The 22,133-nt window shown below is 38.4% G+C and overlaps 1 protein-coding gene across 1 annotated transcript; it reads left to right on the forward strand.

The window, feature by feature from the left end:
- Positions 1-17,412: 17,412 nt before the first annotated feature.
- LOC112169364 lies at positions 17,413-21,437 on the forward strand. The gene is made up of 9 exons (XM_024306394.2): positions 17,413-18,057; positions 18,162-18,302; positions 18,425-18,502; positions 18,678-19,279; positions 20,079-20,163; positions 20,238-20,324; positions 20,416-20,688; positions 20,776-20,990; positions 21,070-21,437. The coding sequence occupies exons 1-9, from the start codon at positions 17,413-17,415 to the stop codon at positions 21,230-21,232; spliced, it is 2,289 nt and encodes a 762-aa protein (XP_024162162.2). The 3' UTR covers positions 21,233-21,437.
- The last annotated feature ends 696 nt before the right edge of the window (positions 21,438-22,133 follow it).

Below are 22,133 nucleotides of genomic sequence, written 5' to 3' on the forward strand. Positions count from 1 at the left end.
ATACAGATGTCGAAGACAACTCAACAACAGTCAGAATGGCCCAGGCAGACAATAACTCCTTTGTCTTTGGTCATAATTCAGAAACAGACGAGAACATGTAAAGTCACGGGTGAAGAAGAATAGCACCAAATTTGCAACTGTTGTCTTTAAGACTTTTTCTTAAAGCCACCTTTTGTTTTTCTAAAAGAGGGAAGTAAAAAACATTTCACCTCTCACCTACTAAAGCTTTTGCTTTACCCTGAATGACCTTCATCATCAGGAGCACTCAGAAAAGCAGAAGATCACGGAGTTGTTCTGTACATCTTTTAGTTTTGAATTCAAGTTTGAGTTCCGCTCCCTATATAAGGAGCTTTAAGTTCATTTGTAAGACATCAGAAAATTGAGCAGAAGAGTCTTCTCTCAAAGAGTAAGAAAGCCATAGTAGCAGTATGTTTCCCTTCCTGTTTAGAAGTGTGCTTTCGTTTCAAGTAAGTATCTGTTCTCATTCCCATGGATAGCTAAACAGTCTTTTGCTGTTTACCTAAGAATGAGGCTCTGAATGTTTAACATATATGCATTTTGAATAAATAAATTCAGGTTACTCCCCCACTTCATCAAAACCTTATAATTGTCATTATGTTTCAGTACTCATATTTGTCATTATGTTTGCATCTTGTAGAAATCCAAAAGTTCTAATTGTACTATTCAACAAAAGAAAATCAGTTTTAAACCAAAAATTAGGACAAACAGCAGTGATTCCACCTGTTAAAATAACCGTTAGGCAAGAGGCCGTTAGGTGAAAAACTTAGGCATGTTGAAGGCTAGTCTTGTTTTTAATTTTGTCGTTTAGAGCAAGGTTCTTTTTGGTCGACTAGTATTGTTAAAACTAAGGGTCAATATAGGATAGAACAAACATTTCATGAAAAGACCTATCCCTATTAGTCTTTTACTAAAAAGAATAGTGTAATACAAAAGTATTGGGCAGTTGGGAAAAATACAGAGGTTTTTGGGTATACGGGAAAAGACCCTAAATAAAATGACTATGAGGATCTCGTGTCTTTTTTCTGATGTGATTATTGGTACCACTTAAATGAATGGGAAATTCGTCCAAACAGTGTCTGAACTTTTCCAGACTATTAATTTTCATACCTATATTTCAAAAAACATCAAAATGGTATCTGATTATTTAAGCCCGACCCAATTTTTGTACCTAGCAACAGTAAAATCGTTAACTCTGTTAACTTTTGAAGGGTATTTTCATCATTTTACTATTCATCTTATTTGAAACCATCCTCATCTCCATCCTCTTCGTCTCCTCCACCGAAACCATCACCAAACCAGACTCTCAGATCTATTGATAACTGATTCTTTCTTTCTTTCTTCTTCTTCTTCTCCATCCTCATCTCCATCCTCTTCTTCTCCTCCACCGAAACCATCACCAAACCAGACTCTCAGATCTATTGATAACTGATTCTTTCTTTCTTTCTTCTTCTTCTTCTTCTTCTTCTTCTTCGATTCATGCTTCATCAAACCAAGGACAAAGCGCTGTCTCTATCTCTCTCGATTGCTGCTTCTTCGATTGCCCCATTTTCGTACCACCGGTGAACCCGAACCCGGCCCACAACCAGCTCCATAATAGCCCACTTACGGAGGTTTGATTCCCGCGGTGGAACAACGCCAACGCCGAGAAGCCGCCGCGCCCAGCAAGAAATTGAGGATGACGTTCACCGCGAGCGCCGCTTCGACTCCTCTACCAGAATAGCCACCATCGCTACCGACGACTCCTCCTTCGACGCCGAAGCAACATTCAAATCTATAGGCACGCCTTCGTTTCCCTCCAACCCTTCAATTCCACGCAGAAAATACAAGTACTCCAAGAACCCTGACCCTAGCTCGCACCCAGTGTTTCTCCGAGTCATCAGACCCACGAAGCTCTCAAGTATCTCTAGAGAGAAGCCGGAAATCAACCGAAAAGCTAACATCTCCGTCGGCGACGACGGGCTCCTCTTTGTGAAATGGGCATCATCAGTTCACTTTTCTTGGTTGATGTGATTTGGGTTTTCTTGTTTGACTTGTTTCTATGGTTGTTTTTCTCAAGAGACATATGTTTGTTCAGACTGCTTTGATTGATTTGTATTCGAAGGTGGGACAAATTGGTGAAGCCCAGAAGGTGTTCGATCAAATGCTTGAGAGAGATGTTTTGCATGGACTACAATGTTTTCTTCTCTTACTCGTGTAGGGAATATGATTTTGGCGAGGACATTGTTCGATGAGATGATAGAAAGGTATACAGCTAGTTGGAATACTATGATCTACAGCATGAAAGGTGCAGAGAAGTGAAACCAGAAGAGAGAACAAAGGGTGAAGTTGCAGAGAGATAGGCGGATGAATAGTAAAATGGCGAAAATACCCTTCAAAAGTTAACAGAGTTAACGATTTTACTGTTGCTAGGTATGAAAATTGGGTCGGGCTTAAATCGTCATATACCATTTTGATGTTTTTTGAAATATAGGTATGAAAATTAATAGTCTGGAAAAGTTCAGACACTGTTTGGACGAATTTCCCTAAATGAATTACATTTTTCGGCTCTGATTTCCCTTTTAGCTTTCTCTCTCATTATCTACACGATTACATCTGATCCTTGTGGATTTTTTGAAATTTTATTAGAGCCATGCATGATTTATCCTCTACATTAACTGATGAGGTTTAACTATATAACAAGTAATTAATGCCTATTACTCATCGCTACTTTTTGCACCTTTATGAGTTATGAATTATAATAGGTAGGACGATAGGGCGGCTAGGTTTCCTTTGGAAAGTTTGGAGGCTCTCGTCCGGCGGCTCCCGTGCCGCACCAGGCTATTAGCCTTGTCGGTAAACGGTGAGTGCGGCCGGGCGGGGATGTTTTGATGGTCTTTCTCAGACTGTGCTGCGGCGGTGTGGCTTGGACCTTGACAAGCTTGTAAACCTGTGGTGGGTATGCGTCTTCTGATCGTTGGAAGGCTCTAGCGGTGGAAGATTGGTGGTTTCGGCGTTCTCTTCCCTTGATCGACGGCTGCGATTGGTAGGAAGGCGTGAGGTGGGGCTTCGACGGGCTCGTTTTGGATTGGAGTCTTTTGATCTGGTATGGGTGCTTCGGTACCATGCGGGGAGGAGGTGTTTTGGGGGAGGTGGTGCTTCTTGTCGGCGTGCTGGCGATGATGGCGGGGTGGATGGTCGTCCGACGTCTACTCGTGGCGGTGGCTAGGGTCTCATCAACGTGGTGGAGGCCTGGTGGCTGCTGTAACTTGGAGTTGGGCTAGGGTTTGAGTGCTTGGATCTGGGCTTTGCTTTGGGCCCAATTTTATTTTTTTGTATGTTATTTTCTTTTGTGTAATAAAGCTCCACCTTTACTGATGGGTGCAGTGGGCCTTGGCCCTGTATACCTTGTTTCTTTGGGTTGTTACAATGTGTCCACGGGTCAGTACTGATGTACACCAAGAAGGTCTTAGGCGGATGTACTGGTTCTTTGGTGTTGTAGCTTCTTATTGATCAAGGCAAAGTAGTCTAGGCAAGTAGTCATTTTAATGTGTAGTCAGTGCACTACTTGAGCAACGAATGTAATGGGTGATATTCGGATCTCCTAGCTTGACCTTGTACGGTGGTATGATCTTTTCGATCACAGGAATATATCTTCCTTTCCCCTAAAAAAAAAATGCCTATTACTCATCAGTTATATATCATAGAACCTGCCAATTTTGGTTAACAATACAAAATTGATGGGATATTACAGATAAACTTGACATGATGATTGCAAAATATAGATCCACATTCTCACATCAAAATGCCTTCCAAAAAAAGTGGCGGAAGGCAAGATTCAATTAGAAAATGGATTGATTAATTACAAGTTGGTTTGTAAAATTCCACGACGAATGTCTTAATAAATGAGTAGAAAACAATTGCTTGGATATGCAGTTGCTATAAATTTTGTGTTAGTTAAATTTTGACAATATTGATCGAGGTGTATATGTATTATCTGCTCCATTTCTTTTGTCAACATCTTTTTTTTTTTTAATAAAGGGCTGGCGTGACTACCCTCAAGCCTTGATTAATGAAACTGTCAAATACAAAAGGGGGGACATTGAGCCTAAACCCCTAATTACAAAAAGCAACTAGAGTAATATCTTTGTAGCCGATGAATTCTAGTATACGTTAATGTATGGCATACATCAACTTTTTAAAATATTTTAGGCCGTTGGATATAACTAATGTGATATGTCTGACGGTCTAGAATATTCAATAGTGGTAACCTGCTTACTTGTATAAACATTTTTTTTCTTTTCAAAATTCTCAATTACATATCTACAATAAAATTTAGAAAACCATAAGTTGAAAAAGAGAAGAGAAGACGAAGAAACTCAGTCTAGTTTTGTTATGGTACAAAACGAGAAAACAAACCCCGTTAACCTGTGTAGTTGACTATTCAAGTGAAAACCACAACGAGGTATAGAAATAGAATTGATTGTGCTCTCCTTTTTGTTTATATAAATTGGATGATGTGGTTCAAGGATTGGTATTTTGCTTGTTGGTTCTCTTAGCTTGGCAATAAATTGCCTAATAACAGTATCTAGAATCTAACTAACTAATGCAATAGTAGTTGTAAAGCTTCATTGTTCGTCCCAAATATAATCATATCTTAAAGTATCGGCCAAATCCTAGAACTTGTCAATCTCAGAGCTTGCGACTTGAAAAACTACCAAAGCATTTGCACCAATTTCACCCTAGTTAATAAAAAAATTATTAAAAAGCAAATGCATACCCTACTATACCTATATCTCATGGATCTACAAAGGTTCTCAACGAACACCACATAGACCTTGAAAAAGAATCTCAAGGACACCACCAATAAAGTAACAAATTATGGTAAAAGGTGGTAATCTAATTGTTATAAGTGTTAATAATTTACTATTACAAGTTTTCAAAACCATTATACCAATAAAACAACAAATGTGTTGCTATATTGATAAAACTTCATATATATAGGTAAATTGGCAGTGAGTCATTTATAGTGTAATGAGGTTGTCTATTTTGTAATGACTATCCTTTAGAAGTTATTTAACGAAGTTCTTCCCTAATTGTAGTAACCAAGGTTGTATTTGTGGTAACTCTTCAATATTACAAGTTTAAGAACCATTTGACTAATGAGACAACGAATTGTTATAAAAGTAGTAATCAAGCTTTTATTTGTGGTAATTTTTTATATACAAGTCTGAGAACTTTTTTACCAATATGGCAGTGAATTACTGTAAAGGTGGTAAAACTTTATGTATATAAAGTAAATGAGGTGTGAGTAAGTGTAATAAAGTTCTCTATTTTGTAACTATTACTTTTCATATATAAAACTCATCATCCATAAGATAATTACTCGTTTGACAATACATTGTAAAGTGGGTGATTATATATGGTCGTATTTATGATAATTACTTGAATTATGATTCCGTTTACAAAAAAAAAGGATCAATTTACCTATGTGACAACAAATGTTTTGTTGATGTGGTAACTAATCATATTACACCTAAAATTTTTTAAGTCCTTATTCTTGTAATCCGGTTATTCTTTTGTAAATTTCATCATCGATTAGATACTTTACAACCAACCACCACATTTGACTTATTTAGTGCTAATTATAGTTTTTGCTTTGTTTTTTTGTTTTTTGTTTTTAAAGTAAGAGTTCATAAATTAATATGACATGGTCAAATAATAGTGCAAAACAACTACTCCCATAAGCTCCGAGTAGTCTATGCTAACAAAATCAACTCACCTCGTAGGCAATCTATTCTACCTAACTCTACTTCACCAAACATGCCATTGTGGTAAGAGAGAGCTAGATACTTCTACAAAAACTTCTAGAGAAGTTTCCACTAGCATAGACATTATTCTAACTGCAACTAAACAAAGCAAGCCACTACTACCTCCTTACCCTTGGCGGCTTTAGGTGTACCCTTCTCAATTCGCAAAGTAAACTCCTGGAGCCCATTCACCAATTTTTATGTCTTCTTCAAAGTCTTGCTTCGCTTCATGGGTGAGGTTTTCACCGCCCTGCAGTCAACTTTCACTTTTTTCTTGGCACCTCGAGGACAACCACACCTCTATGTACTCTCATGTGAAGGGTTCAAAGCTACTAACCTCATTATGACATTATGCAAGTTAGTTCTCCCAATAGCTAGACTAAGCCTTGTCTTCTTTGGAGAAACACTATCTTTCTCAAGTTGTTTCCTCCTCAAACCAACCACTAGAGTCTTCGTAACTAATACTAGTTCCCCAGATGAAAGGTCCTGGTTCTGACCTTCCTCATTATCTTCTAGGCCATCTGCACTAGCCTCTCATTCCTTTTCCTATTCCACTGTCACCTGACCCTCATGACTATCCTCAACATTGACATCTTTAGTACCGTAGGTACCCTCCCCGAATGGTCGAGGTTGAAGTGCTCTCTGCACTCAAATCTTTGGAGTCGAGACTGGCATAAACCTATTCAAACCGCCAGTCCCATCTCATCCTACCTGCGCTCCGAATACTAAGGAAGGGCAAGCTACCCGTGTAGTGTCAGGTCTGGTCATGGCTCTCGATCCAAACTTCTTCGAGCCAGTGACGCTGTTTCCCTCAAAGCCTCATCTAGAGGTAGACCTGAACATGGTAGTCCCATATGGGTGAGCCTACCATAATCACTGCACCATCCATACATGTTTTCGAAAAGGAAATTCAAAATGACATAGATTCCATCTGCCACTGTGAAGCAACAGTGAAAAACCACCGTTGCATTAGATCAATTTCCATCCGTATCCAGATATGATCTGCGTCAAACTCCGTCTTATCCTTTTGCAGATACCGCCCTAGTTCTCATCTCAACCTACGGAGAAACCAATAAGAGTGGAACGCTGGAGGGAGGCCTTTAATTTTCACTCAGAAAGCCGACAAATTCAACGAAATTGTCCCAATCTGCCCCATCATATGGTGCCAGAACCAAAGGCGCACGATTGAAACCGCAGGGTCCACCCCGGAGAATTATGTTCCTGTCTGATGGGTTTGACAGGGTAAATAGGAACATGTCCTCGTGCTCTTGCACCGTGTACCTTCCATTAAGTCTTCAAGTCCCTTTGAACATCCCTATAAAGGATCCTTTTTGAAAGCCCTAGCAATCAAAAGCTTGCCAACCAAGTAAGTTTGCGTCCTCCGCAAACCTTCTCCTTGCGGTGGAAGCAAATCCACAGGCCTTTGCCCATCAACCAAGCCTAGTGAAGTCGCCAACCTCATCGCCATCTCATCCACAGTGTCCATGATCTCAACACCAAGCACAGAAAAACCTAGGGTTTTTTGCTTTTCTTACGTAAACTTGCTCTAGGCAGCTAGGGTTTATTTTGTTTTTTTTACTCTAGCATGAACATATTCCAATTGATAATTATAGTTGTAATTGGAGTAATTACTATATTTATGATCTTTATTATAAGTTTTTGAACAATTTATGTATAAAACAATAAATGAGTACTTAGTATCGTAATTTTTTTTTGCAAAAGTACACATGTCAAATTATAAGTGGATAACCTGTTGACCTGTATAACAGATTTGACCAAGTAATTTAATTTAATATATATGTATTAAAAATTTGATGTATGACAAACATCTACAGACCTTAGACTTACTCGTAGTAGCAAACCTAGGACCTAATTCTCCCGATGTTGTAACTTGGACCAATACGGTCCGAAAGGAAGCCTCTTCAACCTTATTGTTTGACATTATAAACTCTGGTTGTTCCAGAAGTTTTAATTTATAAATTTTATTTCTCTTCAAAAGAAAAATCTTTGTTTAGCTGTAGCTTCTCTTGCTTAGGCTCTAGCTATCTTGCTTACCAAAAAAGGAAGAAAAAAGAGACGTATAGTTAGTCAATTGATTTTACACTCAATTGTGCTTAAATATAATGGTGTATTTGGATGAGGAAATTGAAAACTTCATAGGAATTCATAAAGAATCTACAATTTCATCAATTACGATTCTATTAATCACAATTTTTATTGTTTGGTTGTATTTTTTTAGGATATAGAATGTGTGATAAATAACCACTTGATGTGTTAAGGTTGCTTGAGTTGCCTAGCATAGAACCCCTATGTCTAGAGTTCAAGTCTCAAGTCCCACTAGCTTCTGGCCAGCAGGTTTGAGGAGCCTTTGGATTCATGCGCCTGCAGCGGCAGATTAGTCTAGCTTGATGGAATAGCCTCGCGGACGTCAACCTGAATACTGATTGAAGTGTGTTACTAACCCGCTAACATAACTAACGAGACTTGCTACCTCACTCCCCATTAAAAAAAAAGGATTAATTTCAGTTTATCCCCCTGAGGTTTGGGGTGTCATCATTTCACCCCCTCTACTTTCAGTTTTGAATTTTTACCCCCTAAACTTTTCAATTTCAATCATTCTTGTCCAATTTTTACTGTTCCGTCCAAATTGGATGTTAAGTTTGACTTTTGAGGGCTAAAATGGTCTTTTCAACATAAAAAATTTAAAAATAATTTTATTTTTTTTTGTCTTCAACCTATACACCACAAATTATAATAGGTTTATAAAAACAAAAAAATATTCTAGGTGGTTGAAAGCTACTAACTAGTCTACGATATTTATAATATATCTCCGATAAAGTGAAGAATTTTAGAATATATCCCCAATAAAGTGAAGAAATATCTGTAAAAAATATTTTTACACTTTATCTGTAAATAAATATCTGTATATCCCCAATAAAGTGAAGAAATATCTGTGTAAAATCATTTTTGGTCTGCGATATTTGTGATATATATCCAATATTTATCTGTAAATAAATATTTGTAAAAAATGATTTTACACAGATATTTCTTCACTTTATTGGGGATATACAGATATTTACTGGATAAAGTGTAAAATCATTTTTTATAGATATTTCTTCACTTTATTGGGGATATATCCTAAAATTCTTCAATTTATTGGATATATATCACAAATATCGTAGACCAAAAATAATTTTATACATATATTTCTTCACTTTATTGGGGATATACAGATATTTATTTACAGATAAAGTGTAAAATTATTTTTTACAAATATTTCTTCACTTTATTTGGGATATATCCTAAATTCTTCATTTTATCGGAGATATGTCACAAATATCGTAGACCAGCGAGTGGCTTTCAACTACCTAGAGTATTTTTTTGTTTTTATAAACCTATTATAACTTGTGGTGTATAGGTTGGAGACAAAATAAATAAAAAAAAAAAAAAAAAACTAAAAAGCAGAAAAAAAAATAAAAAACAGAATTTTATTTATTTATTTTTTTTTTTATGTTGAAATAACCATTTTAACCCTCAAAAGTCAAACTTAACGTTCAATTTGGACGGAACAGTAAAAATTGGACATGACTGATTGAAATTGAAAAGTTTAGGGGGTAAAAATTCAAAATTGAAAGTAGAGGGGGTGAAATCATTTCACCCCCAAACCTCAGGGGGGTAAACTGAAATTAATCCAAAAAAAAATACATGATAAAATTGTTTTAGGGAATCAATATTTGGGAGGGAATTTGCTGTACTTTCATTGATAATAGAGGCCTCTTTATATAGAGGATTACAAGTATAGAATCAGAGTTGTACATGGAAACATAATCGTACAATAAATGGATATCTACGAAGATATCTCCGAGATTATCTCTAAGATTAACCCTATTACAACTTGAGTAAGTAACCTAGAGTTTGGAATAGACACATATTCTGGATTTACTTGAATACTTCCGCTTGTGTCACCCAAACGTGGTGCACATCTCATTGCCTCATTAAAAACCTTGGTGAGTAACAAAAACCTTGTGGGACAAAAATAACATCGGTCGAAGGGGAAAAAGAGCACAACACGCCCTTCATGTATCGAGGTCAACATGTAGACATCTCCCCTTAGTGTCTGTGTCTCCCCCTGATGACTACGATCATAGGAGTTAGGATAACTTCCGCAAACCAATGCTTACAACATGTTTCTCGAACGTGGATTTGGGAAATGATTTAGTAAATAGGTCTGCCACATTGTCCTTAGATCGAACCTGGTTCACTTTGATCTTGAGGAGCTTTTGTTATTGTTGATTGTAGAAGAACTTGGGCGATATGTGCTTGGTGTTGTTGCCTTTGATGTAGTCTTGCTTCATTTGCTTTATGTAAGTAGCATTACCCTTATAAATGCTGGTAGGCTCATCCGTGGTAGACTTTAAACCACAATTACTTTGAACATGCGTAACTACGGATCTAAGCCATATACATTCATGACCTGCTTCGTGAAGAACAATAATCTCTGCATGGTTTGAAGAACTAGCGACTAGGGTATGTTTTGTAGACCTCCAAGATATCACGGTCTTATATATAGTGTACACATAACCAGTTTGGGAATTACCTTTATGTGGGTCAGAGAGGTACCCAACATCAGCAAAACCTTCCAAAATACTTATGTTGTTTTGGGATGGAGAGAGCATACCATTGTTGGTGGCGTTTCTGACATGTGATGGGTCTGAATCTATCGTCTCTCTATAGGAATAGAACAAGCTCATATCAATCGTACCCCTTAGGTATCGAAACATATCTTCAACACCAGTTCAATGGTGTCGTGTTGGCGTAGAGCTATATCTAGCTAACAAATTCATGGTGAATGAGATGTCCGGTCTTGTCATTGAGCTAAGTACAATAATGCACCTATTGCACTTAAGTAGGGCACTTCTTCCTCTAGCACCTTTTCGTCGTCATCTTTTGGACGGAATTGATCCTTCTTTGGATCAAGACTATGGATGACCATCAGGGTGCTTGAAGGCTTAACTTTGTCAGTATTGAAACGCCTAAACATCTTTTGGGTATAAGCTGATTGATGAATCAGTATACCATCTTCACGGTGCTCAAGTTCCAAACTGAGACAAAACCGTGTCCTCTCAAGGTCCTTCATCTCAAACTCAGATTTCAAGTGTTTAGTGGTTTCCCTTAACTCTTTAAGGGTACCAATTATGTTCATGTCATCAACATAAACCGCTACTATTGCAAATCTGGAACTTGTTCACTTTATGAAAACACATGGGCATAGTTCATTGTTAACATATCCTTTTTCAATCAAGTAGTCACTTAGATGGTTATATCACATCCATCTGGATTGCTTTAATCCATATAGTGAGCATTTCGACCTTATTGCCAATGCACTCCATGGTTTAGAGCCACTTGATTTAGGTAACTAAAGTCCATCTAGGACCTTCATGTATATCTCTGTATCTAGATCCCCATATAGATATGCAGTAACCACATCCATAAGCTACATGTTTAGTTTTTTTGAAACTACCAAACTGATAAGGTAGCAGAACGTAATGACATCCATTACGGGAGAATAGGTCTCCTCGTAGTTGATTATAGGGTGTTGTGAGATTGAGCTATAAGGCAAGCTTTGTACCTTACAATCTCGTTTCTCTCATTACGCTTTCTAACGAATACCCATTTATGATCAACTGGTTTGGTGTTGGGTAGTATTGACACAATTGGTCCAAATACCTTTATCTTCGCTAGAGAATCAAGTTCTGCTTGGATCGCTTCTTTCCATTTTGGCCAATCGGCTCTACGTTGACATTCATCAATGAAGTGTGGTTTGATGTCATCGGATTCAATAATCTCAGACGCTACTGACTACACGAATACATCATCCATGATGATGGAGCTTCTTTCCCACGTCTCATGTACACTAGTGTAATTCACAGAGATCTCTATGTTCTCAGGGATAGGTTCTGACATTGAGGGATCCCCCAATGATGTCTCTTGGACATAATCACAATCCGAAATATTCTCATGGAACGGATTTTGAGTATCGATGATCAAAGGATTTGTTTGTGCCTCATTCGCTCTCTTTCTAGGGCGAGTATCCTCCTAAACGAACGGGTCCACCGCGCTTCCTCATGGGACCTGATACCACTTTCTATAAATCCCTAAACTGCACCTCATCAGATTGAGCACGTCACAGTGCTGCGAGTTTGTAGAACATAAACTGAATTCTCAACTTACATCCTAGAGAACCGCATGGCATTTTTGTTTGATAAACTTTTCGTAAGACGCACATCGAAGATTTAAAATACTTTTAAGGTGAAAACTTTTTGAAATTATAAAATTCACTTTGTTCGTCTAAAACCTGTCATTTTTGAATAGTAGAGGAATAATAGACTTTACTACACAATGAACATTCAACTACAAGTTCCCGAATAGCATGGGTCAAAAAACGGAGATCGAAAGTAACGTCCGGAACCTGATCCGTTACGAAGAGTTATCGAATCCCACACACCTAGCTTTGTCCACTTCAATCTTGTTACCAGTGCACAGTACCCGCAACCACACTGTTGTAGGGGCAAGGCCATAGACGCCACATCAGTGCCAATTTGGTTAGTGACGCCATCTCCTGGTACCTCAGGAGCGGCATTACGTCTAGTATTTGGAATGTCAATCCTTGCAGGCACATTTGCATCAGGTATATGTGATCTCATCACTTTGGCAGTATCAGAAAACGCATCAAGCAGAGTATCTGCTACGTTCTAAAGCTCGATAATTCTTCACACTTCAAGTTCAGACTGTGTCGTATGAGGATCGAGTTGAGACATAGTGGGGATAGACCACGATAATTCCTATCGTTCCTACTGAACATTTGTGTTCTTATCTCCCCCTAACGATAGAAGACTGTCTCATTAAAATGACAATTCTCAAATCTAGCGGTAACGAGATCGCCTATCAAGGGTTCCAGGTAGCGGACGATAGTTGGAGCTTCATATCCAACATATATGCCCATTCATCTTTGTGGACCCATCTTAGTATGCTGTGGTGATGTAATAGGCACATAAATGGCACACTCGAATATGCGTAAGTGTGAGATATCAGGCTCGTACCCAGTCACTAGCTGTAACACATAATAAGAATGGGTGACAGTAGGTCGTAAACGAATTAGTGGCTGCATGCAGTATTGCATATCCCCCCAACAAAAACAGGGAGATTGGTGCGCATAACTAATGTCTGAGCTATCATTTGTAGTAGCTTAATGGCAGCTTTTGTGAGACCATTTTGGGTATGAACATGAGAAACTGGATGCTTTACATCAATCCCCAGTGACATGCAATAGTCATCGAACGTTTTCGATGTAAACTCCCCAACATTATTAAGTCGAATTGACTTAATAGGGTGGTCCGAGTAGTGAGCCTGTAGATGGATAATCTGGGCTAGGAGTTTAGCATAAGCAGCATTTCGAGTGGACAACAGCGCGACATGTGACCAGTGTGTCGACGCATCAACCAATACCATAAAGTATTTAAAAGGTTCGCAAGGTGGTTGAATAGGTCCACAAATATCCCCTTAGATTCTCTGCAAGTACGGAATAAGTATTTTGGAATCCTTTACGTAGGACTATCTCGGTCTTAATTTCCCTAAGGATTAGGCTTTGCAAAACAAGCAAGGGGACTTAGAAGTAACCAATGAGGATTTTGGTTGGGCATGAGCATCTGAAGCGCTATTCGAACCAAAACTGGTAACGACATCACCCACCATGGCATCATGGCCATGAGAATTGGCATCCATAGTGTCATGGCAATGGGAGAAACCTACCATGGTGTTAGGAGGAGGGATGGCAGCGGCCTTAGGCATGCGGCGGCGCCAGAGGCTGCAGCAGCGGCGATCACACTGGGTCTCGGAATCAATCTTTGATTCTTGCTTCGTTTCGCTCAAAAGAATGGATGTCTGTGTGAAGTCTTTAGTATACAGATCATCATATCATGACCAGGATGTCCTAGTCTGTCATGCCAAAGCCTATATGTGTCAGAATCTAAGAGATCTTCTCTTATCACATTATTGTATTCAATAGGTCAAATTGTAGTGACATAAAGTCCACTAGATTTATACATAAGCTTCTCTAAGATGCACTTTTGTCCGCAATCATTAGAGGTAATGCAAAGGAACTCTTTTCCCCTCTCAGTATGCATCTTGATTGAGATCGCCATCTTGATCTTCTTTCTCTATGTAATTTGCTTTTCTTGCTTCACGATACATCTTGTCCACGTTTGCAATATTTTGGGATGCTTTATAAGTTTTGGCCTAATGTCCGCACACTCCATACTGAATACAAACATCTTTATGGTCAGGCTCCCTTGATTGAGGTGCTTTTGGGGTGCGATTAGGATGGCTATTAACCTTGGTGGCGTCACCACTATAGCCGGAGGCTCGACCTCCCTCTCTCTTCACACATCGATCTCCATGGTTCCATGTACGCCTATCTTGGCAGTTTCCTTCCTCTTTGGAGTGAGAATATGGACCAGAACATTCAGAATTATCCCTTTCCTTAGGGTTTCGCTCCTTGCACCCTCCCTTAGGGGCGCGGCTATAATTAGACTCCGAAATAGACTTGGTTCCCACAGGTCTAGAGTTATAGTTCCTTACAAGGATATTGTCATACTTTTTAGTTTGAAACCTTGTGATTAGTCCAGCATTGACATCAATCTGATAATTCTTAGCAATCATCAATGCAGAGATTGGGAAGGTACATAGAGTCTTCTCGATCAACATCGTATCAATGATGTTCTTTCCACATAACTCCATCAAAGACTTGATACGAAGGGCTTCCGAGTTATAGTCAAGTACAGACTTGAAATCATAGAAGCGGAGGCTGTGCCATCTCACTTCTAATCAGGAAGCAGGGAGTCACGAAAGTTGCCAAATCGCTCTTCGAGTTCTACCCATAGCTTTCTAGGTCTTCTTCATTAAGGTACTCGTTTTGGAGTGTGTCATGAGAATAATGGCCTTTGCTTGGTTTGCCTCCAAATTAGCTCTATTCGCTTCCAAAGCGGTAGCATGTTGAGGAGTGAGCATGTTCTGACTTGGCTCAAGGATCGTACTCAGAATCCCTTCAGCCTTAGGATGCTGGCGCACATCGCGAACCTATTTGTGATATCCTACGCCTGCTGTCTCCAGTGAAGCAAAGTCCATCTTGTTCATGTTACTCATCCTGAAAAACAACAACAAAGAGGGTTAGTTTCGGAGCGAAAAGGCTACCACGAAAACAATAAAAACTTCTGAGCGCAGTCGCTCACAAGAAATTAGAAATTTCTTAGTGTAGTTGCTTCTAGGGAATTCGATTACAAGAGGGGTTGGAAGAAGGGAGGTTGCAAATCCCCGAGAAAAAGGCGAGAAATTGAATAAAAACTCAAAAACAAGAATTTTTAGTAAAACGTACCTTGAAATAGGTCGTCGTAAAAATTATCATAAAGTCGCTGGAAAATTTTGCCTAAGGTAGCCGGAAATCAGTGGTGGCCAGAGGTGGTTGGTGGTGGCCGAAGTTAGCTGGGCGTTGACAGGTCGCGAGGCTAATCTGCTTCTGCTCGTGCATGCTGTGTGGGGTAGAGTTCGCACAGGAGCTGTCGAGGGGCTGCTCGAGGCTTGGCACTGGCATGTGGTAGGCTGTCGGCAAGGGGTTGTCGAGAGCTTGTGCGAGGTGTGCGCAAGTGCTGCGTTGGGCTGTTGGCATGGGGGTGCGGGGCTGCGCGCGGAGCGAGGCTAACACTGTCGAGGTGCTGCACGGACGATGAGCAAGGGTTGTGCGAGGTCTATTGAGGAGTTGTTGACAGCCACGTGCGTGGGGGGTCGATGAGGGCGCAGGGTCGCAGAGGCTAGCGTGTAGGGCTAGAGCGAGGCTAACCCAGCTGGTTCAGGAACTTCCGGTGGTCGGTTCGGTGGGTTTTCGGCTGGTTCTGTGGGTTTCGCCACCAGTTCTGGACTCCTGGGATTGAGGGCTTTGATATGTGCAGCGGTGGTTGCTAGGGTTTGAAGGCTACAATTTTAAGGTTTCAAGGTTAGGGCTTCGTGCTGATAATGTGTTTTAGGGAATCGATATTTGGGAGAGAGTTTGTGGTACTTTCATTAATAATAGGGGTCTCTTTATATAGAAGATTACAAGTATAGAATCAGAGTTGTTCATGAAAACATAATCGTACAATAAATGGATATCTACGAAGATATCTCCGAGATTATCTCTAAGATTAACCCTATTACAACTGGAACAAGTAACTTAGAGTTTGGGCCAGATACATATTCTGGATTTACTTGAACAAAAATCAATTTAAAGCAAAAAAAAAAAAAAAGGGAAAGAAAGCATTGTTTTGGAAATAAATATAGAGTTAGAAATTGAATAGTGCAAAGAAATTCAAAATGACATATATTTTGATGGAAATTGAAATGATCCTTAGTTTTTTCCCACGGAGTAAATTAAATTTCCAAGATGAGAATGCCAAACAAGAGCCGTTCTTGGAATTATATAATTTTCACTTTCAATTAAATTTCATTATTTTCCCTCATTCAAACACACCCTTATTGTTCTCCAAAAAAAAAAAATTCATTTCTGGATTTAGATCAATTTGAAAACTAACGAGGCAGTTTGAATGAATTTATTTTCTCATTAATTTTGCAAATCCAACGATAGGTACAATTTAGGTTGGTAATTAATAAAATCACCAAAACTGAAGGCCAGCTTTTTAAGTACTTGCATATCCTTTTCTGGGTAGATGGTAGCGCCTTTGGTCCTTTTGATAACCAAGGCATTGAGTAGAAGCTCCTACTTTTAGCATTCGGCGCGTTTCCCTTCGTTTCAAAATTAACTCAGAATGGCAGAGGCAGAGCTACTTCCTGCTACCATAAATGGCAGAGCTACTTCCTGCACCATCATCACCACAACCTCCTCCTATGCTCTGTTTTTTCTCTGTTCCTCATTTATTTATCTCCGACCCTATTTTTATTATATATACATTCCTATACAAACCCTACCTCTACTCAATTCTGCTCAAACTCGGCATTGTGAAAACCCTGCTTCATCCTTTGAGTCTAACTTTTCCTTGAAGAAACCTAAAGGTCCAGTGATCATCCGCCAATTTAAGGTACACCCTTTTTGTTCTTGATAATTTCTCTCTTCTTTCTGATTTTACTGTAGGACATGAGACAGATTACCAATTTTGGAGTGAGTTTTGGGTTTTGTTTTGCTTTTAACTTTTTATGTTGTAGCTTGCATTTAGTATTACTGCCATTTTAGTGTGGTTTTGGTATGGGATTTTTTTTTTTTTTTTTTTTTTGGCTTTGTAATTTGGTTAAGAATATATTTATGCAACAGGCAGGAAGATGAAGAACCCTGATTTTTGTTACTAGTTCTTAACTTATGAGCAGCTGTTAGACCAATATGTATTAGATTTAGTTATTTAGAAGTAATAAAAGAGCCAAGAAAAAATTACAACAAGTCTAGTGTTGTTGGACAGAGGGACATCAGCTAGATTTACTTTTACTTTCTTGCTTTGTTGTGAATGTGGTTCATTCTTCAAGCAGTATAAAAATGTGTTCTCACTCTTACACCCATGCAGATTGTAAAATGGCACCATATTGTCAAATTCGTTGTAGTGTGCTGCCAATGTTGGAAACAATGCAGCTACTTAAGGAAAGCCACTTGGAGTTGCTTCAGAAGACTCCATTTTGGCCATTGTTAGAAGCATTTCACAATGGCACCGTTTCAGAATTACAATGCAAGGATTGTCGAACTCCCTTACTAAAGATCATCAAAACTTTTAACCCAGAGACCGCGAGCTTTCACTTTGGTACTAGAGCCATATCTATAAACACAGAAGACATCTCTCAGATTCTTGGACTGCCACAACATGGTGACACAGTCCAATTCGGTCATCTGGTTTATCGTAGATCATACAAGTCAGACTTTACTGAGAGACATTTTAAGGGAACAGACAGGGTGAGCCACAAACTGCTACATGGTCTACTATTAAAGTTACTGAATAGGAAAGAACAAACGGATATAGAAGATGTTGTACGTCTCACCCTAATGGAGTTGTTCATCACATTCCTGTTCACCCGACCACATCTTCAATTGGTTCTAGTGAAGTATTGTGATGAATTTGACAAACTTTCAAGGTATTCATGGGCAGCAGCAGTGGGAGAATTCCTAAACAGATCTTTGAAAGCCAAGAGCAAAGTTGAAATTAAGGGATGCGCGCTTCTCATTCCAGTAAGTGCAATACAATTCTAATATGATTATTATCATTTTCGACATCTTTTGGGTTTTGCCATTATGACTTCTGTTATGCAATGTTTTCGTGCATGTGCATACAGCTTTGGTTGTGTGAGAAAACAAATATTACACAACCAATCAGTGGGAGGGAGATCATTGAGGGCAACACACCATCCCTAATCAGATGGAGTCTTCCAGAACTGAACATGAAAATGCAAGAAATAACCATTTGCGAAATTGAGGTAACAAATGAACATCTAACACTGTTAATGAATAATAGTTGCATAAAAGTTCATGTATTATTACTTTTAATCAGTGATCACTGGTACTGATATCCAATTTCTTTGGCTTATGAACTGTACAGCGTTTGTTCGAGGTGCAAAATGGGATCGAATTAGAAATAAAACCTGAACATGAAAATCATGAAGGAGAAGAGGAAGAGGTAATCAAATCACTGTTAATTATATGTTTTTTTTTACCAAATCTATGCATTTGTACTTCACTCTAAATGAAACTAAATCATGAGTTGGTCATATTACATGTTACTCATATGTACTAAATACATATGACTGACTACCATTGAAACTGTTTTCACCTTGCCTAATATACCTGTCCAGCTAAAGAAGAAAGACACGAAACAAAAGGGAAGAGAATTATACCAACCGTTACAAAAAGAAATAGTGGAAAGAAGAAAGGTACAGAAGAACGACTATGAATTAAACGTGAAGAACAACTTCAAAGATAAACTTAAAGCAGAAGTTGATGGAGACATGGAGTTGATTGAGAAAGATCAGCTAGATCCTCAAATCCCCTGCACTGCAATTCAATTGAGTCCAGGGGATGACAATAAGGTGCCACAAGTTGAGCATCAAATGAGGCTTCCTATGGAAGGAACTGGAGTGAAAGTTGGAAAGCAGCAACTGGATCCAGATTTTGTGTGCAATGTAGTGCCTAAAAGGAGAAAGGCAAAAGAGCAACATGCTCCATCTGATCCAATTCTTACAGTACCTACGAGGGCAATTCAGGATTCTGCTGGCAAGAGAGATGAACAGATAATAATTATCGTTGATGATTCTGTTTCAGAAGAGGAGAAGAGCACAAGGAAAGTGAAGAGACCAAGGAAAGAATGGTCCCCTTTGGAAAGATGTGAGGTATTCAAGTTATTGGATGATGAATATCAACAAAAGGTGAAAGCATTCTGGAGTATGACAAATCCCAAGTAAGTAACATTAATAATCTATAGTTGTTTTTGACTAAATTGTTTTTGACAATGATTAGTCTGTATTACCATCATTACTATACCATATTTGAGCTTTCAGTGAAACTATAACTTCTTTGTACTTTGGTCATATGACTGAGTACTAGTGACAGTGATGATTTAATGTGGGTCTTGGTATTTCTGTTGACTTCTGTTGAGTCCTGAATTTACTCTGTTTTACTGTGCATATGACTGATATTTGGTGACCAACTGATAAACTATTTGCGATTTATTCGGGCATGGCTATGATTTGATCACTTTGTTGTCCTTCTTTATAGAATGGTTACTTTATTTTGGGCTTTTCCCCATTTATTAGACTAGAAGTTTGCCCTCTTATATTCCAAGCACAAAGTTTCTTAGGGCAGATTGAATTGCACCTCAGCCACAATACCCACTTAAAATTTCAGTGACACTAATTTTTAGAGTACTAGTGATAGCAGAGTTGTAATGTTGGTTTTGTTATTTTCCGGTTGAGTTTAATCGAGTACTGATCTCAATCACTTTTACTGTGTATGACTGACCTTTGGCAACCAAATGATAAACTATTTTTGAATTATTCTAGCATGGCTCTGATAAGTTTGTAATACTTTTGTCCTTCCTTATGAAAATGGTTACTTTCTTTTGGTCTGTTTATATTTTTACTGAAGGGCACCTGAGGTGCAATTCCTACTGCACCAGAACAATAGAACAAAGCAGTATACTAATGTAGTTAACAACTGCATTTAAACTAACCATTTTTTCTATTGTCCAATGTTAACAGAGAACTATTTTGGAGTGGGAAAAATGCAAGCGTTGCACGTGAAGATGTCAAAAAGTTGATACAAAACACTGCAGTAGCGAGCAACGTAAGATTTAATTGTCATATAACTCACAATAGTTATATAGTTGATTGCTTGAAATTATTTTAAACTCTTTCCAGGTCATTGATGCATTCATGGAGCTATTGGAACAAAAACAGCACCAAAGTAGTGTAAAACAATCAACATACATATCAACTCTGTGCTGGGTAAGTGCAAAACTAAAACGAAAAAATCGAGTCAAATAATCAAACTGTGAAATGCTTGATAACTTTATTTTTTACACAATGTTGTTGGCAGAACTATGTACGAATGAAAGATGCACGAAAGAAAGGAAAGAAAGATCAAGTGCAAGATGAAGTTCATGATGAAGTGGGGTTGAATCAATTGGTTTTTGATCCGCTATTGGGTAGTATGGCACAAAGCGACTATATATTCTTCCCAGTAATCTCAAAGTTCCACTACACTCTCCTCGTCCTAAACAAAAATGAGAAAAAGTGGACACATTACAACCCCTTAAGGAAGAGATCAGAACTGCATATTGATCCATGCTATGAGGTTGCTAAGCAAATGGTGAGAAATTATTGCATTCTATTGTTGATAATTTATCCATAATATGTGCGCATGTAGGCTAATGAATGTAATTATGATATATTACAGCATCAATTGATACAAGAATGGTTCCATATAACCCAAAAAGAAGCTCCAAGAGCACTGCTAAATGGAACAAAAAGGAAGAAGCTGGGGAAAAGGGAAGACCGGATGGAAGTTCCTCTTAGTGAAGATGAAAAAAGAACTCTAACTTGGATGATGGATAACAATATCGACTTCAAAATAGAGAACGATCGTATAAGTCCGCAACAGGACTTTAAATCGTAAGTATCTATGTAAAGTAGTTTAAAACAAATAAACTTATAAAATATTTCACATCTACTTACATACTGTGATGTGCAGATTGGATTGCGGCATATTTGTAATGTACTACATGAATCAACTTTCTCAAGGTCTTCAACTTGAAAAAGAGATCACAGAATGCAGAATGCGGGAATTCCGAAAAAATCTTATTAAACTCCTTTTGGATCATGAAAATGGCTGGAAACAGACCTCAACCACATGAAGAAAAAGCAGCACTTCTTGTTTTGCTAAAGAGGTAAAGTTGAGTAAAGCATGAAGTTGTCCTTTTTCTCCATGTGGTTGAGTTCTGTTTCCAGCTACTTTCATGATCCAAAAAGAGTTTGATCAGATGTTTTGAGAGATAAATTTGGCGTGATCTATAAAAAAGAGGTAAAGTTGACTGAAGAGTGTTACCCGAAAATATTTACAAAGACTGGTCTTTTCTTCTTGTGTAATGATTAAAACATATTATTGATTAGTAAAGTGGGTGTATTTGCTTGTTGGATAGTGCAAAGTGAAAGTAATTCATAAGTTACCAAAGTCTAGAAGAAATAAAAAAAAAACACTTGCACGATTTCTTGAAATTAAATAAATAGACAAGAAACATTCATAGAAAATAGTTTGTATTAGTTTCACCTCATGGATGTAGGTTACAATTTTTATGATCCTATTCTCTTAAAACAATATTCATCTAATTTGATCTCCAAAGATCCAAGGGTGGCGAGTACTTGATCTTAAATGGAACAGTTGCATCTTCAATTTGTCTTAGTTTAGTGGAACTTCAAGATGAGCCTTGATCACCAGCTGTGGAAGCCTGATCTTGATTGGAATTGATCATGAGTAGTGTCACGGGTTGAGTGTTCTTCAGTTTTGGTGGCGGATGAATCACTACGTGTATTTAGTGCTTGTCGATTCTTCATAAGCTTGATGAAGAAATTGGGTTTATAGGTGTTTGACGTTGTCGAGAGTTTGCCTAGGTTTCTGAAAATGTGCTTGATTCAAGGCTGATGTACACTTGATCTTAAATCACGTGAGGGTTACGAAGGTTGGCATGTCACGGAGGTTCTTTAGCTTGAGGTTGGTGAAGAAATCGACTATTTGGCAGCTTAAGAACCCAAAGTGAT

This window comes from Rosa chinensis, chromosome 6, assembly GCF_002994745.2.
Source record: "Rosa chinensis cultivar Old Blush chromosome 6, RchiOBHm-V2, whole genome shotgun sequence".
NCBI classification, from domain to species: domain Eukaryota; kingdom Viridiplantae; phylum Streptophyta; class Magnoliopsida; order Rosales; family Rosaceae; genus Rosa; species Rosa chinensis.

What these genes read in the sequence shown, in the direction of transcription:
- LOC112169364 (XM_024306394.2), top strand. Translation starts at nt 17,413, where the DNA reads ATGGCACCATATTGTCAAATTCGTTGTAGTGTGCTGCCAATGTTGGAA. An exon ending in ATGAAGGAGAAGAGGAAGAG is followed by an intron (nt 18,503 to 18,677) that starts GTAATCAAATCA and finishes ATACCTGTCCAG; the next exon opens with CTAAAGAAGAAAGACACGAA. An exon ending in ATGAGGTTGCTAAGCAAATG is followed by an intron (nt 20,689 to 20,775) that starts GTGAGAAATTAT and finishes GATATATTACAG; the next exon opens with CATCAATTGATACAAGAATG.